General features: G+C 35.5%; 1 protein-coding gene across 1 annotated transcript; it reads left to right on the forward strand.

The window, feature by feature from the left end:
* The first annotated feature begins 13,874 nt into the window (after positions 1-13,874).
* On the forward strand, positions 13,875-17,607 carry LOC139840061 (probable purine permease 11). Its single transcript, XM_071830287.1, has 3 exons — positions 13,875-14,271; positions 16,517-17,224; positions 17,373-17,607. Exons 1-3 carry the CDS (start codon positions 13,875-13,877, stop codon positions 17,414-17,416), a joined length of 1,149 nt encoding a protein of 382 aa, XP_071686388.1. The 3' UTR covers positions 17,417-17,607.
* The last annotated feature ends 930 nt before the right edge of the window (positions 17,608-18,537 follow it).

Genomic DNA, 18,537 nt, shown 5'->3' on the forward strand with positions numbered 1-18,537 from the left:
AATTATCAAACCCAAAACAGCCCGCGGTGTTACTACGACGGCGTATGTCCGGTTTTACGGTGTTTTTCATGTTTCCAGTTTTTAAATCATTAAGTTAGCATATCATATAGATATAGAACATGTGTTTAGTTGATTTTAAAATTCAAGTTAGAAGGATTAACTTTTATTTGCGAACAAGTTTAGAATTAACTAAACTATGTTCTAGTGATTTCAAGTTTAAACCTTCGAATAAGGTAGTTTTATATATATGAATCGAATGATGTTATGAACATCATTAATACCTCAGGTTTTGTAATAAACCTACTGGAAATGAGAAAAATAGATCTAGTTTCAAAGGATCTTTGGATGGCTTGAAAGTTTTTGAAGCAGAATCATGACACGAAAACAAGTTCAAGTAAGATTTTCACTCGAAATAAGATTGTTATAGTTATAGAAATTGAATCGAAGTTTGAATATGAGTATTACCTTGTATTAGAAATATATCTTACTGTAAATAAGAAAGATTTCTTGAGGTTGGATGATCACTTTACAAGATTGGAAGTAAGCTAGCAAACTTGGAAGTATTCTTGATTTTATGAAACTAGAACTTATAGAATTTATGAAGAACACTTAGAACTTGAAGATAGAACATGAGAGAGATCAATTAGATGAAGAAAATTGAAGAATGAAAGTGTTTGTAGGTGTTTTTGGTCGTTGGTATATGGATTAGATATAAAGAATGTGTAATTTTGTTTACATGTAAATAAGTCATGAATGATTACTAATATTTTTGTAATTTTATGAGATATTTCATGCTAGTTGCCAAATGATGGTTCCTACATGTGTTAGGTGACTCACATGGGCTGCTAAGAGCTGATTATTGGAGTGTATATACCAATACTACATACATCTAAAAGCTGTGTATTGTACGAGTACGAATACGGGTGCATACGAGTAGAATTGTTGATAAAACTGAATGATGATGTAATTGTAAGAATTTTTGTTAAGTAGAAGTATTTTGATAAGTGTCTTGAAGTCTTTCAAAAGTGTATGAATACATATTAAAACACTACATGTATATACATTTTAACTGAGTCGTTAAGTCATCGTTATTCGTTACATGTAAATGTTGTTTTGAAACCTTTAGGTTAACGATCTTGTTAAATGTTGTTAACCCATTGTTTATTATATCTAAAGAGATGTTAAATTATTACATTATCATGATATTATGATATATTAATATATCTAAGTATGATATATATACAGTTAAATGTTGTTACAACGATAATCGTTACATATATGTCTCGTTTCGAAATCATTAAGTTAGTAGTCTTGTTTTTACATATGTAGTTCATTGTTAATACACTTAATGACATGTTTACTTATCATTTATCATGATTAAACATAGTGTATCAATATCTTAATATGATTCATATGTATTTAGTAAGACATTGTTATAACGATAATCGTTATATATATCGTTTCGAGTTTCTTAATTCAATAAACTCAATTTTATGTATATAACTCATTGTTAAAATACCTAATGAGATACTTACTTATCATAATATCATGTTAACTATATATGTAACCATATATATGTCATCATATAGTTTTTACAAGTTTTTACAAGTTTTTACGTTCGTGAATCACCGGTCAACTTGGGTGGTCAATTGTCTATATGAAACCTATTTCAATTAATCACGTCTTAACAAGTTTGATTGCTTAACATGTTGGAAACACTTAATCATGTAATTATCAAATTCAATTAATATAAATAAACATGGAAAAGTTCGGGTCACTACATGACACGTGTATCCCGTGAATTTAGGACATTCTACGCCTATAAATAGACCCCCTGGGTCACCACATTTGACATTATTCTGATCTGAACTTCAGTCAGAGAGAAGTACACTTTCTCTCACATAGTTCTTTCTCACTTTAAAACAACATTAGCCGCTTAACAGCAGTACGCTACACGGATCATTACAGATTGATCCACAGATTGATTGAGGCCACCCCACAGATCTTATATCTGTGTTCTGGGTCTGCAGAGATTAATTCTCGAGGGAAAACAACAATCAACAGCATACACCACACACTGAATAGCTAATTTTCTGTACTAGTACCTTACAGCCGCAATACAGAAAATTGTACTAACAGATGGCGCCACCCGTCTCAAAGACCACCAAAACCACCAAGAGCACGAAGGCAACTGAAACAACCTCATCAAAAACAACACTTGAACTAGTCGATGAAAACCTTATTGAAAATATACCAGTTGATCAATTAACTCTTGAAGAGACTTCCGTTGAAGAAGAAGATCATTTGCACACTGACACAGCAGATGATCAAGTTCATGAAACCATACCACGATTGAGAAAACCATTGATGGGTGGTTCCAGCGCAGGAATGTGGAAAGCCAGGCGAGGAACACATAATGTTTCTTTCAAGAAGACTTCTGATGTGAACGCTAAACATAACGGTAAAGGAAAGTCAATTTCCAAATCACAATTGTTCAAGCTATTCAATCAGTTGAATGCCTTAGTTGATGATTCGGAGAATCAACACAGTGATGAGGGTTTTTTGGATAATGATTGGAATTTTGAAGAAGAAGGTGAACAATTCTTTATGACTGAGGAAATGGCAAGCAAGTTACTGGATGGAATTTTGACTAAAATAGTGCCATCACGATTTAAGCAAAAATTAGCACAACCAACCATCCGTGCAACAGCCGTGGATAATTTGTTTGCTTTGATTACTGGAGATGAAGCTATCAAACTGCCAGAAATGGCAGAGTCCACACAGTGTTTTATCCCTCGAATTGCAGATTACCCATTACCAAGAAATTTGGGAATTCCATCTATCGGTGTTTATGATGGTACAACAGATCCAGAAGATTTTCTGACTGTGTTTGAAGGCGTCATGAGGTTACAGCATTGGGAAGATGAAACTGCGTGCCATATGTTTCCAATGGTATTGCAGAAAATGGCAAGAGAGTGGTTTGCTAGCTTGTCACCAAGGAGTATTACCAGTTTTCTTGATTTGAGGGCAAAGTTTGTGATGCAATATCAAAGCTTGAGAAGCTGCACATTGTCACATCTTGATGCACATGAGATAACAATGCACCAGAATGAATCACTGAGTGATTATGAAATGTTATACCATTGAATGTCAGAAAATACCAGACATACCAGAATCTCAGCTTGTTTCAGGATTTATATTTTGTCTCGATCAGCGACGTTTTGCACGATTAATTCATGCTTTGCGTTATGATATTCCAAAAACATTGCATCAAGCGTTGGGTATTGCTCAGAAGAATTTACGAGCAGGCGAAATGGGATATCCAAGAGTGGATAATTACCAGAGAAACTTCAGGCAGCAAGGCGGAGAGCAGAATAGGAATGACAATCATCAAAGACAACGGGGTTATCACAGTAATTACCAGAAACAGCAGAGCGGTTGGAGGGGAAATAACCATCCAAACGACAATTATCACCATCGAAAGCCATTAGACAGGCATCCACTTATCATGGCATTAACTAAAACTCCAAAAGAGATCTTGTTCACAGAACCTGTTAAGGAAACTTTTCATCCCCCACCGTCGATGGAAGAGCATCAGGGACCACAAAGCGATAAATGGTGTGATTTCCATGAGGCATATGGGCATGCCACTGATAATTGCAAGTCACTGATGAGAGAGATCATTGCGAAGATCAAGGCTGGAGAATTAAATCATCTTTTACCAGGAAAAAACTATCGAAGAAATGATCCAAACAAACGTTTTGCTTGGCAGGGAAAAATGCGTCACGGTGGATGGTGTGACAGGAACAGAAGAGAAGAAAGGAATGATGAAAGGGATCCAACCCCTAAAATGCACATCAATGTTATATGGAATGAGACAGAGGAAAATGAAACAGATGGAGAACGCAGGACGGAGACCTGGATGTATGCTCCAATCATATTTCATACCATTCCAAATTGGCGATTGTTAGAAGAGCCTGTAGTCATTTCAGCTGTAATTGCAAACAGAAACATCACTCGAATTTATACTGATACAGGTAGTGAGGCAGATATTTTATATTTGCATTGTTTTAAGGAATATCCGTTCAGCGTGAAGGATAGGCTACGCTACACGAACTTAAAGATTGCTGGCATCATGGGTGAGTCAATGAAGGCAGTTGGTAAGGTGAAACTGGATGTAACATTGGGAACACACCCTTTGGTCCGAACAAAAATTGTGGACTTTACAGTTCTTGATGGCAGATCACAGTTCAGTGCATTGTTCAGTAGGCGGACCCTTCGCAAATTTGGAGCAATTACTTCTACACCTCATGCAGAATTGCGGTTCCCAACGCTAAACGGTGTAGCAGTGATACACTCTGAATATGTTGGTCCGGCAAGGGAAAGATCAGTTGTTTCTGAAGCTCTAGGGAATTTTGTCAGGAGGGGATCATCGAGGCAGTTATTCAGTAGAAATGATGTGAACGGGTATTTCAAACCACCTAAAATGTGGACAAACTAACAGCAAGACGCGGACCGCTGAACGGAATACAGTGTAATAACATGAATCCTGCAGCGCACTCTTTATCACGATTTTAATTTTTTCTCAGTTCAGGCGACAACACAATACACTTTTTGTAATTTTCTGATTGGGACTTGATCACCCCATACGAAGATATTACACAAAAATATTGTATGTGTAACAGTATTATCAATAAAAATTTTAAATTTTTCTTACGCACAGCATTACGCGTTACGAATGTAAAGGATGGCATACATTCCTACCCACATAAGGCAAGGCATTTTTATGCCCCCGATGGTAGAGGCTCTTGTGTCAACATTATAGACACAAGGGATCGGCTAGCGTAAAGTGTTTACTTCGCTAGAGGGCACCGAGGCAAAACTAATGATCTCATAATGTCATGACATACAGAATGGTTTATCACAACGGCATAAATCCATTTATATTTTGAAAACAGAAAAAATTGAAATACAAGTGAATTTTGTAAGCCGCACAACACCTGAGCGCAACACGTTACACGGAACACTGTTAATTCCGTAAACAAAAATTTCTCTAACAAATTTATCAATTTTTATTGCATAACAATATTATGATTCATTCATATCCTACTTCACAAAGCAATCTAAGAATTCTCAAGACCACTTTACAAAACATATGCTCCGATACAGAATGAAGAACGGATAAATTGTTCGATATATTCATTACAGCAATAACAACGTTCTACATAACTTGTTTTGACTAAATGAAAATACAAAACAGATGTACAATTTTAATAGCTTATATACATAATACCATTTATGTAGCAGTACACCTCTGATTCATAAAGAGGAATTATGCATTACGGACAGCGGATGACGGATCACAGTTCAATTCATGTAAAAATTCAAAAATCAGTTTAAGACAAAAATCATTTCATATGATATATGCAAATCTAAGCTTTTTAACAAGCTTGTAATGGTTAAATCATATAGCAATGATGCGTCAATCATGGAAAGCAACAAAAAACACCAACATTAACCAAAAAGGCTGGGTATATACATAATATCAGTATAAAGATGCTACACATTGTTATTACAGATTAGTTATCTTTTCAAATAGGTACATCCAAGATGTCCTTAACAAATACATCTTCCCTAGCACGTACTTCCTCTAAAGAGTTAATCTTCAGAGAGGTAACTTCATTGATGGCCACTTGCAGCTTGGCATTAGCATCAGGTTTGATATGTTTTGAGATTGCAGTTGGTAAAGGGTCAGGTCTTACAGGAAGCGCATTCAAAATTTCCACCATAATAACTGAAAGGTCACTCTTCGTAGATGCCTCCAGATATCTATGAAAAGTCTGACCAACAAGAGGAGAGCTCAACACCCTCTGCACAAGAGCAGGAATCCCATTCTTTAAATCAATAAAAATCTTCTCTGCAGCAGCAGCAGGAATAGTTTTTTCATCAGCATGACACTTTTCTTGTTCAACCAACTTTTGTAGCTTTACAACTTCCTTCAACAATTCATCCTTTTCCTCAATCACCTTCTCTTTTTCAGTCCTTTCAGCAACACATTTTTTCTCAATTGAGTGGAGTGCCTCTTCCTTCTTTTGTGCCAAGTCAACTGCTGTTTTCCACTTCAGATTAACATCTTTTAGCTCAACTTCCATCCTTTTCAATTTGCTGGCATTCTGGAGAGCATTATCAACAAGAGTTGATTGAGCCTCTTGCATTTTCAGACTATGAAGAACATGCTGATTCAGAAGCACCAGTGATGCAGCAGTTGATTGGCAACTTTGTTTAAGGGTCATTGCAGATAAGGATGTCGAAAGATCAGCAATCATATTTCCCTACAAAAATAAACTACAAATTCAGAAATCACAAACAATATAGTCAATACAAATGGATTTTCATGAGTCAACTGGTGAAATGTACCTTCAGAAAATTAACAAAGCTGTCAGATTTGTTAACAGGATCTTCCACAAAGCTTCTTAAGCCGGCTAGAGGGACAACAGAAGGTGGTTGGGAAGATGATGAAGACTGTGTTGTACCTATTTTTGTGGAAGTTATTGGATTGGTGAAAGGAGGAGTTTTGACAATGTTATCCTCATCCGTTCCTTCATCCTCTCCTTCTTCATCATTATCATCTTCAGCATTAACAGCTTTACCACTCTTATTACTACTAGCAGTGGTTTCATCACCACCTGTTGATGAAGTTGGTTCTGCATTAACGATAACCAACTTTCCAGAATAAGCATTAATAAATATTATACATATTATGTCCACGCAGAAGAAAATATTGAAAACATACTCCTTTTCTTTGCTTATTGAGAAGCATTGCCAGTTGCACGCTTCCAAAGACGCTTTGTGCGTTTCCCAGTTTTCTTGACGGTAGGCGGTTTTGGATTAGTCTCAGTAATTTCCACATCAGATGAAGAGGGCTGTACAGTATCATCATTACCGCCTTTCGTAGGCCGTTCAGGGCTATTCAGTTGCTCTTCAAAAATAGTGTCTTTCACCTTATCGGCCTCAAGTTCAGTAGCAGTCTTTGGCCATTCAATAACAGTAAGAGAATCCAGATTGGCCTTCTTAATTACTTTAAAGACCCGCATCTCTTCCTCTGCAAAAACCAGATACATTAAATGCATAACAATAAGAATGCATTCTACAATGACATAGTGCAAATAAGGCATATTTATAAATTGCCTACCACAGCCTTTCTAGTGCAGCACTGGTACAAATCTAGCACGCCAATTATCACTCATCCCACAACGTGCTAAAATGGCTTCATTATCAGCATATGAACATTGTGGTAGTTCCAATGATTTCCACTCTTCAACAGTTGTTCTCTCATCATCAAAAAAAATAATTGATTTACTTATTCCTATTTTAGTTTTCCTCCACTTTCGAATGTTTCCCCAATTGTCCTGTATAACTCTTTCGTTAACAAAAAAGAATGGTTCTTTCCATCTTTTCAAGGAGGTTTCTTTCGTTCCAGTAAAGGCCTTATTAGCTTTACAATCAAAAGTATACCAGCATTTACTCACCAATCGAGTTCTAAACAACTCATGAAAAATGTTTATACTTGGAATTTTTCCAACAGCATTACAGTACAATTCAAAAAGCATATTTTTTTGCAAACCAAATGGGTGAATTTGACTAAGGCCAATCCCATAATGAGATAGAAGTTCTTGCAAGAAAGCGGTGGGAGGAATGCGAAGGTTACCTATTGTAAGTTGAAGCTTATACAGTGTAATCATCTTTTTCGGAGGTCTGTTTGCCCTATCATCAGGAGAAGGAACCATGGGGTTCAACAAACTAAGGTTCCTATGATCTATACATAGTCTATCTATTTCGGCTTCAGTGATACTCGACGGAATAGTGCTCACATCTCGGTTATCTCTTTGAGATGAGGTGCTGCTGGATTCGGCCATGGTAGTGAAAAAATAAAAAGGAAAAAAAGACGAGTAATGAACAATTGCACTAACCTTGTACTTAATAGCTTTGCTAAAACAATTAATTGCAGTTATCTTCAAAGCAGACGAACGGTTTTCGAAAGCGGAAATAGAAAAGAGGAACGGCTTATTTATAATTCAACTAATGGATGACAAAGGGATGAGATTGAAACACGTGTATGGATTAGATTAAATGAACAAAACAATTTGAATTTCGAAAATAAATCAGAAAGATTTTGGGGGGCAAATTCATAATTGATAAAATGACGTCAGAGCAGAAAATCAGACGGCTACAGCAGTTTTGTGTCTTCGAGGAAAAAAGCATCTTTTATTTTTAGTTTAATGACTTTATTTTTTACAAAAATAAAGACATCAAACTGGGAGGACTTAATGGTGTATCCTATAGGATACACGCATAAAGACATCATTTTTATACAGAAAACTTAATCAAAGAGCACTAGAGATAACTAAATTTGGTGATTTTCAGCATTTGCCACCCAGCGTTTATCAGGCCACCCAGCGTCAAGCGTAAGCCCTGCAGGCAGCTTCTATGCATAAGCCCTTTAACTCAGCGCGTGAACGGCACGCAGCCATGTCAGCACACGCCACTGACATTCCGGATACTTCACGTAACAGAACCATTCAGTGATTGACACGTGTATCCCGTGAATTTCGGACATTCTACGCCTATAAATAGACCCCCTGGGTCACCACATTTGACATTATTCTGATCTGAACTTCAGTCAGAGAGAAGTACACTTTCTCTCTCACACAGTTCTTTCTCACTCTAAAACAACATTAACCGCTTAGCAGCAGTACGCTAGACGGATCATTACAGATTGATCCACAGATTGATTGAGGCCACCCCACAGATCTTATATCTGTGTTCCCGGTTTGCAAAGATTATTTCTCGAGGGCAAACAACAATCAACAGCATACGCCACACGCTGAGCAGCTAATTTTCTGTACTAGTACCTTACAGCCGCTATACGAAAAATCGTACTAACAGTAGTGATGGGTAGATTTAGGCTTGAATTGTGGTTAATTTGATGGTTTGTTGAAGACTTGAACCTTATGCTTGCTATGATTGAAGACTACGCGGTATGGAATTATTGCTTCTAAAGATTGATATCGGTATGTCTTGATTTTCTAATTTTTAAAGACTTGTCCGAGTATGTTCATCTCTACATTAGTTGATATTATTTGAAGATAGACTTGCTCGAGGACAAGCAAGGTTCAAGTGTGGGGGATTTTGATAGTGCTCCATTTATACATATTTTACTACGCACTATCGGGTTAGTTTATATCTATTTCAGTTGATATTTGAAGATAAAAAGCTAATATTTATTGAAGATTTGAAGTGTATTTGTCATCCGAGCTGATCCGATGAGCCGAAAGAAAAAATGCCTAAAATAGTAGCAATCTCCATCAGGGAACTCAACACATCACCATTGGGGAATTACATGATTTTATGATATTTTGATCAGACATACTTCCCTAATGGGGATCTCCAAAGATCCCTATAAGGGATCTCTAAGCCAAAAAGCTGAAAAAGAAGGATCACCATCAGGGATCCCTACTTCCCTATTCGAGATCTCTACTTCCCTATCCGGGATCTGTTAAAAACGGGAAAAAAAACTTAAAAAACCTAAAATTCGAGCTGCATACGGGGATAACTTGTTTTTGACGATTTGGGAGCTAGGGTTGGGCGATTTTGGTCATTCAAAAGCCATTCTTCATCAAATCTAAAGGGCTTTCATCTAGGATTGAAGATTGGATCATTACAACATCATTGGTACTCTAGATTTCATCTCTTTTAGTGATAAAACTATGAATTCTTATTGTTTCCATTGTTTGTTTGATTTTATGATCATGTTTGGCTAAAACCCTTAGTGTTTGCTCAGATGTAATAGCTTTTGATTGTTGGATTGTTCTTTATCTCATGGATTTAATGTTTGATTGATTTAGTTTATTTAAGTTTGGTCAAAGACCCATTGTTATGCATGCTTTCTACTTTAATTCAATTATATATGTTATCAATTAGTTATTATGAGATAATTGATGGTAGATAATGTGTACTTCAACACATTTAGTGATCTAGACGATTAGGGCTTTGATTTCAAGTGATTGTATTAAGGAACTAATCGGTAATTGAATGGTAGGTATGCACCATAATCGTGATAATTACATTGAGTGATCTTTGTAGTTAGGATTTTAAATAATTTTAATTCGGATCAAATCTTAATAGCTTAATCTAATTGATTAATGATTATTGTGTTCAACCAAAAGATCCATTATTGTGCAAATTGGTTACTTTACTTTAATTACATAATTTGTTATCTAGTTTATGTGAGTTTATTAGTGATAAACGGATTATGCTATTTAGACATTTACATGTGAGTGTGAATGGTAATTAATTGGTAATTTGATAGCACATTCGTGTAGTTGCTCCGAGTGATCGGTGTAATTAAGGTTTCATGTGAGTTTAACCTAGATTGAATCACAATAGTTTTATCATGTATGATTTGATTGTTTCGAATGAGATTAATGTGAGTTAGTCAAGTTTGAATAATTGAATTATAACTTATCAGACATTTAATCGGTTTTAATTGAAAGAACAATCCACGTCACTAGTGAATCATCTTAGTGAACACTGCTTCATCCATCTGGTTATTAGTTTTATTTATTTTCGCGTTATTAGTTTATTCAAACCCCCATTTTACAACATAAATCTTCAGAATAATTATCAGTCTTAAAATCTTAAACGTTGCTCCATGTGAACGAATTCATAACTATATTACAATAAGATTAGGTGTGTTTTACCATATCAGCTGCAATATCGTGGAAATCGTCGAAACAAACAGTTATTGCTAGATCCACGATGGAATCTAAATTCATCGCTTTAGATAAAGTTGTTGAAGAGGCAGAATGACTACATCAGTTCGTTGAGGATAGGGTGTGCACCATTTAGTTTCAAACCGAATAAACCAAATATCGAATCGAATCCAAACCAAAAAAATCCAAACCGAATTTTTTAAATGGTTTTTGGATCGATCGAAACCGAAACCGAATTCGTAATTCGGTTTTTGGTTTGGTTTTTGATTTGGAAAATTTTAAATTTGGTTAACCGAAAACCGAATTAAAAACCGAATTCAAATTAATAACATTTTAAAACATATTTATAATTATAATATTTATTATTTATATAATATTTGATGTATTATTATATTTTTATTAAACAATAAACATATTATATATCCTATATACTTAAATTAATTCCATAATTGTTATTCTTAATTTATATGTAAGTTTATGCTTCTTAGGATTTTAATTTTAGTGATTTTCGATTTTAACCGAAACTAAACCGAAATAAAATTCGGTTTTCGGTTCGGTTTTGGTTATGGTTTTGATATTTAAATTAGGTTTCGGTTTGGTTTTTGGTTTTGATTTCATAAGTTTCAAAACCGAAAAAACCGAACCGAATAAACCAAAAAACCAAAAACCGAACCGATGAACAACCCTAGAGGATATACCAAGATGGTCTAAGCCGATGTCAACCATAAGTATACACTGTGATAGCCAATCGACGATTGGTAGAGCTCATAGCACAATGTATAATGGTAAGAATAGACATATACGATGTAGACATAATACAGTAAAACAACTAATCTCCACAGAACTTATCATTATTGACAATGTGAAATCAAAGGATAATATTACGGATCCGCTGACAAAAGGCTTAAGCAGAGAGTTAGTGTATAAGTCGTGCGTGGGAATGAGACTAAAGCCCTTGAATTAAAAGTTTGTATGAAGGAAAATCTAACCCAGTTGACTGGAGATCTCAAGATCTTAGTTCAATAGGACAATCTACTTGTATGAACTAATGAAGTCACAATGGGACGTTAATTACTAAACTAGCAACCCTACACTTTCAAAGGGAGTTTATTAATTAAGATTAGACTTCCTAGTCCATTCCTAAAAGTGAAAAGTAAAAGGATAAGTCTATGACTTTTAATGATTCAATTGAGATAACCGTGTGTGGTTAAATCAGTAGCCATTCGGTGGTGAATCACCAATATGAGAGAGAAGTGTGGTTGCTTCGATGGGTATTGTTGGGGCACAATACTTGATAATCTCTCGCCGAACCAGGATAATGTTCATGACCATAAGACTGCGTCACTGCCCGCGCGACCTGCATATACAAATGCAGCTTCGAAAATTCGGGCTCGTGCGAGGCCTGTTTTTGCAATCCGTTTATATTGGCCCAACTTGCTGCACTTTTTTTACTTGGTCACAGATAAGTTTTCTTTTGATAAGATCTAATCAGTTACAAATTCGAATTCGAGATCTTATAGGATTCCGATAAGACCAAAATCCAATCCTTCTAGTTGCAATTTTCTGCTATAAATAGGGCCTCGTGGGATTGCAGAACAAACACAACAATTCACAACCAAAATCAATGCAACAGTCAAGCTGTTCACGCTTTTCATCTCAATCACGACATTGGTCTCCCCAGTTCCGATCACTATTCAGGTAAATGTTCAAGTCTGGCAGTATGCTGCTTCGAACCGGTGTACCTTGAGAACAGACAACGAATCTGTTTAAGGGAATAAGGAATTGTGTCAAATACAAGCCCGGTTCAACCTTTAATTCAGTTTGATCGTTTTACGTTTCAGTTTATGATTATATTTATTGCATGTTCTTATTCTGAATATTATGTTAAAGGTAATTCTTTGCAATTTGTTTATACGTTCGAGGTTCGTTTACGCATATTTGTTAACACAAGCTAGTGTTAATTACGTCAATATAATTATAACCAGGGGCCAAAACAGTTGACTATACTTACCCAAGTGAGCAGGTTTCGTATTGTTGGAGTAATTTAATCGATAGTGAAATGAAATAATTCATAATTTTTGAGTTTTCTCATCATTTATTATTTCATTACGTTATTCAACGTGCTAACGTGTAGTAGAATCAACCAAAAACTTAATAAACATTTACTAATAACTTTCAAATTCTAATGAGATATCATCCATAGCATATTTCACTCAAATCTTCCATCAACATATCCTCTCATCATGCCAGGTTATTTTCCTCTTAATTCTTCCCCTCCACACTAAATTCTGAAGATCGTGTTGTTTAATGCATCTTAGTTTTTTTTTTTTTTTTTTTTTTTTAAGTTATAACTGTTAGTTAATGAATTATTTACTTAGCTTGATATGTTATATATGAGCTCTATATACTTTTTTAAGGGATCCTGAATATTTAAAGAGGATTGAATCTCTTAAGTTGCAGAGCATTCATTCTAAAATTAAGTTTTATAAAATTGAAAACCTATATGTTTCTTTAGTTTGTATCTTTTAAGTTGCATAATAAAATGCAGTCAACAGTTTTTACTCTCTAGATGGCCATCATCTGTATCAATAAAACTGATGTTAGGGTTAAAAACTATCATTCTTTTTTTTTTGAACAGCGATTGGGATCACCCGAGGGGGACTAAACCACCCGTTGCGATCATCTCCTGTTTCGACTATGCCGATGCAGCAATAATAACCCCGCCCCCATCGCTGCTCGGGAGGAAACCTTGAAACCGATCCAAGGGCACGGTCAAGTAAAACCCCCCTCCCCTTTACCCCCAACCGATATGGGAAATGTGCCATGGGTGGATACTTCATTGCAGAGATGAAATTGTGTTTTTAATATATAGCCAACGGAGGTCGAACTCCTGACCTCCCCTAATGGAGCAGACCACCAACCGCTGGACCACATCACAACTTCCATATCCTTGTAAATATTGGTTTTTATTATATCTGTATAATAATATAACTAGTTTTATTATATCCACTCTAATTGTTACAAACATTGATGCTATTGATCTTGTTTTGAAAGATATTAAGTATTTATATTAGTATGTATACTCTGCAGATTCTTTGCTGAATGTTGTTAATTCTGTTTTATTTTCTTTTAATTCCTTCAATAGACAGTGAAGATTCAGCTGCAGTAAGCAATGAACCTCAGTCTAACTTAATGACACTTGCCAAGCTTAAGCAATGGCAATGGTGGCTTCTAGTTATCATCAACATAAGTTTTATTCTAATCGGTCAAGTTTTCGCTGTAATTCTTGCTCGATTATATTACGATCAAGGTGGGAATAGTAAATGGTTGGTTACATTTCTTCAAACTGCTGCATTTCCCATTTTTTTCGTCCCATATTTTCTTTTTCGTTCATCTAAAGAATCATCAACCACATCCACATCATCATTTTCAGTTATTTTCTTAATCTATACTTTCGTGGGTCTGCTTATTGGCGCTGACAATATGTTGTTCTCAATGGGATTATGATAGAGAATATGATGAGCATGTGCATGTGAAATGGTATGATTTGTTGTCCTAGTTGTAATCGCATTTGAAATGGTATTGGTTGTTGTCCTAGTTGTAATCATGGTCTACATGTTTTGCCCCATGATTACTATTATCATATTACTAGTGGTTAATTAATAATAGTTTATTAGTAGTACCTAGATCTATATCTATAAATAAGTAATACAATTGTTGGAAAGGCAGAGAGGAAAAATGGCTGTTTGTTTTGGTATCGGCTCTTACAGAGCTTGGGCAGCAAGATTTGATTTTGTTCATCTTGTCTGAATGGGCAGAGATTGATCTTATGAGATCGTCTTTGATTTGCTATCTTTACACTTGAATCTATTTTATTAAGTTCCATTTTCAATTTAATAATTTTCTTCATATTCTTCTGCTGCTATTTTACTTAAATTGCTACTGCTATAATTCTGTTTCCTATCAATTGGTTCCATTGCCCAAACCCAATCATCTCCACTATGGTGAATCAAGAACAACCTCCTGTTAACACCAGATTTCAGTCACGCCTTGATAATCATGAAACACAAATCACCCAATTAACAACTAAGTTGGATGATCTCACCACCTCTGTTAAAGCAATTCAGGAAACCCTCCAGGGACTCTCAAAAAACTTTGAACAAATGTTCAATTCATTCGCTCAAAATCCAAAAACACCAATCTCGGATCCACAATTACATACCAATCCTACAGTGATGAGCGTAGGCGGTTCTATGTCTGGAACAAAGGATACGCCCCTGTTTACACCAATCATCAGAGAGAACCACTTTGATGCTTCATTCTTCTCTTTACCCAAGGTCAAACTTCCAATGTTTGAGGGTATTGATCCTCGTGGATGGATCACCAAGGCAGAACTCTATTTTCAAGTTCATCACACACCTGTAGAGCAAAAACTCATCTTATCTCAGATGTGTATGGAAGGAGCAGCTCTCAATTGGTTCACAAACCTCTTAATCAAAAATCCAACTACAACCTGGGGTGACTTTCGAATGAAGCTGATGACTCGATTTAGTGGAACGAGATTCATAAATGCTCATGAAGCACTCGGATCTCTATTTTATGAAGGAGATATTGAAAATTATATTGAGGAATTTGAGGCAATTTCTGCCTTAATTCCTGACCAATCGGAAGATCAATCAATTGGTATGTTTTTACGTGGATTACCAGATGATATAAAAAATTGGGTACGAGCATTAAATCCGAAATCAAGTGATCAAGCCATGGATTATGCTCGCCATGTCGCCGTCGCTACTGGAAGTGATGAACAGAATAATTATCAGCATAAATCATCTACGTCAGGTTTGAAGTCCACCCTAAATTATAATAGATCAAGCCCTTTTATTTCTCAATTGGGCCAATATCCTACTAAGCCCATAGTGCAAACAGGCCCAAATAACTCCCAAACACAGTCCACTACACTAAATAAACCGTACGCTTCTTCAAACTCCAATACCAGATATCTATCAAAACACGAGTGGGAGGAGAGAAGACGTAAAGGATTGTGTTTCCGTTGTGGCTCACCCTACTCACCACAACACAGATGTTCAGAGGGACAATTGCGAGTCCTTTTGCTCGCTGATGGGGAGGAAATAACTGATAACGGAGAGATACGCTTCATGGAACATACAGACTTTCATGGCATTAATGGTGAATGTCACAATTGAACCCGTTCCTCCCGACACTCTTACCCAACGCCCAAATCTCCCGGCTTGAGGACAAGCCTATTGTTATCAAGGCAGTATTGATAGAGAATATGATGAGCATGTGCATGTGAAATGGTATGATTTGTTGTCCTAGTTGTAATCGCATTTGAAATGGTATTGGTTGTTGTCCTAGTTGTAATCATGGTCTACATGTTTTGCCCCATGATTACTATTATCATATTACTAGTGGTTAATTAATAATAGTTTATTAGTAGTACCTAGATCTATATCTATAAATAAGTAATACAATTGTTGGAAAGGCAGAGAGGAAAAATGGCTGTTTGTTTTGGTATCGGCTCTTACAGAGCTTGGGCAGCAAGATTTGATTTTGTTCATCTTGTCTGAATGGGCAGAGATTGATCTTATGAGATCGTCTTTGATTTGCTATCTTTACACTTGAATCTATTTTATTAAGTTCCATTTTCAATTTAATAATTTTCTTCATATTCTTCTGCTGCTATTTTACTTAAATTGCTACTGCTATAATTCTGTTTCCTATCAGATTACTACACCTTTCAGCCTCTACTTACTCTCTCATTTGTGCCACCCAATTAGCCTTCAATGCAGTATTTTCGTATTTCATAAACTCCCAAAAGTTTACTGCTTTGATTTTTAATTCGGTTGTGGTTCTATCGTTATCCGCTTCTCTACTTGCTATCAACGATGATTCTAAACCATCGGGGTCCACAAGTGAAAAATACGCTCTTGGTTTTGTGTCTACACTTGGTGCGTCTGCTCTTTACGCTTTTTTACTTACTATTACGCAACTTACCTTTCAAAATGTCATAAAGAAAGAAACTTTCTTTGTGGTTCTTGAGCTGCAAATTTACACTTCATTTTTCGCCACGTGTGTATCTATCGTGGGTCTTTTTTCTAGTGGTGAATGGCGGAGTTTAGGTGATGAAATGGACGGTTTTGGTATAGGGGGTACGGCTTATGTGATGACTTTGGTGGGGGCCTCTGTATCTTGGCAGGTGTCTACTCTTGGTATTGTCGGATTGATTTTTTTGGTTTCGTCGTTGTTTTCTAACGTCGTTAGTACTTTGTCGTTGGCTTTTACTCCTGTGGCTGCATTGGTCGTGTTTAATGACAAAATGAATGGCGTTAAGGTAATCGCTATGCTAATGGGCTTGTGGGGTTGTTGTACTTACATTTATCAAAACTATCTTGATGATCTTGAGGCAAAAGGAAAACAAACGAATGCTACTGGTACGCAGCCTAAGTCTTAGACATGATGTTTTTTTTTTTTTTTATCTATTTTTTTTATGAAAATATCAGAAAATGTAGTTGTTCGAATATAGAGTTAATCTTGAATTCTTAGGTCTTATGATGTTTTGTACTTTTGATGCAAATTTAGGGGGAGTTCCATCCGAAGAATGCGCTCCATTGTTACTAGAATGAAACTGATGTGCAACAGAAAAGTAGATGGCCTTCTATCAGGACAGATATACATACATTTTGACTTTTAAGGTCAACAAAAAACATACATTTTTACTTTAAAAGTCAACAGATTGAAGGAGTCAATGTTAAGCTGCAAAATCGTAATTTTGAATGAAAATTGACAGCATATTATGTTGCAAGAGCAGGATTATGATGGCTGATTACATGTTTGTAGAAAGAAAATTGTAGATGCAAGTATGGTAGTGTTGCTATTACTGAATTTTTTATAGTAACTAGCTGATTTGTTTACAAAATAGGATTCAAATTGATCATTTGTGTAAAATATATGGAATGTAATGTCTAGTAGTTGACTTGCTTGTACAGATTCCATAATTATATAACGAAATGGTAGGGAAACTGATTCTTAATGATTTATTCTGTTTCCCATTTCCCACTATAGCTGCGATGTGTTATATATATTCCTTATTTATACTAATTAAAAATATTATATCATCACAAAATTGATCAACTTTCTCTGATTCTCAATCTATTTCATTATCTTATTTATAAATCTAAATCTACATGATGAAAAGTTAAACCTTGCAACTCTGCTATCAATAGGCCCAACAGATGTTGAGTTTTAACTACTCTTCCAGTAGATAAACATGAAAAAAAAAAAAAAAAAAGCCCCCGGAAGATTAGTAGTAACTCGTAAGTAGAAAAAATATGACTACTATGGATTATACATGATGATTTTCGAGTTTGAACATTATCAGTGGCGGAACTTCTCGGATACAGACGGGGCGGTGTAAAAATTTATTAAATCTTTCAATGTCAGCAGGGGTAAACACTAAAAAAAAAAAAACCTTATTTTTTTGTAAAAAAAAAAATTTTTTAGTGTAAAATTTTTTGTTCCGTAAAATCCAAGTGGGGCGGATACCCTTTTTGGGTTGCACTAAGTACGGCCACTGAACATTATGCCAAGCTTCTTGTATCATGTAAAAAGTTTTCTCTGTTTAGACTACTACAGAAAAGAAAGGGTATTTTTAGTAAGACGTAACTGATTTAACTGGATTATTTTGTGATTTATTATAGCTTCTTGTGTCATGAATTTGCCCATCTTAAATATCAATGACAATAGA

The sequence above is a fragment of the Rutidosis leptorrhynchoides genome, chromosome 1 (genome assembly GCF_046630445.1).
Source record: "Rutidosis leptorrhynchoides isolate AG116_Rl617_1_P2 chromosome 1, CSIRO_AGI_Rlap_v1, whole genome shotgun sequence".
NCBI lineage: Eukaryota > Viridiplantae > Streptophyta > Magnoliopsida > Asterales > Asteraceae > Rutidosis > Rutidosis leptorrhynchoides.

Excerpts from the sequence above, each read along its gene's own strand:
- LOC139840061 (XM_071830287.1), top strand. The coding sequence starts at position 13,875 with ATGTTGTTAATTCTGTTTTATTTTCTTTTAATTCCTTCAATAGACAGT. Across the intron at positions 14,272-16,516 it reads CAATATGTTGTTCTCAATGG|GATTACTACACCTTTCAGCC; the intron begins GATTATGATAGA and ends TGTTTCCTATCA. Across the intron at positions 17,225-17,372 it reads AAAACAAACGAATGCTACTG|GGGGAGTTCCATCCGAAGAA; the intron begins GTACGCAGCCTA and ends ATGCAAATTTAG.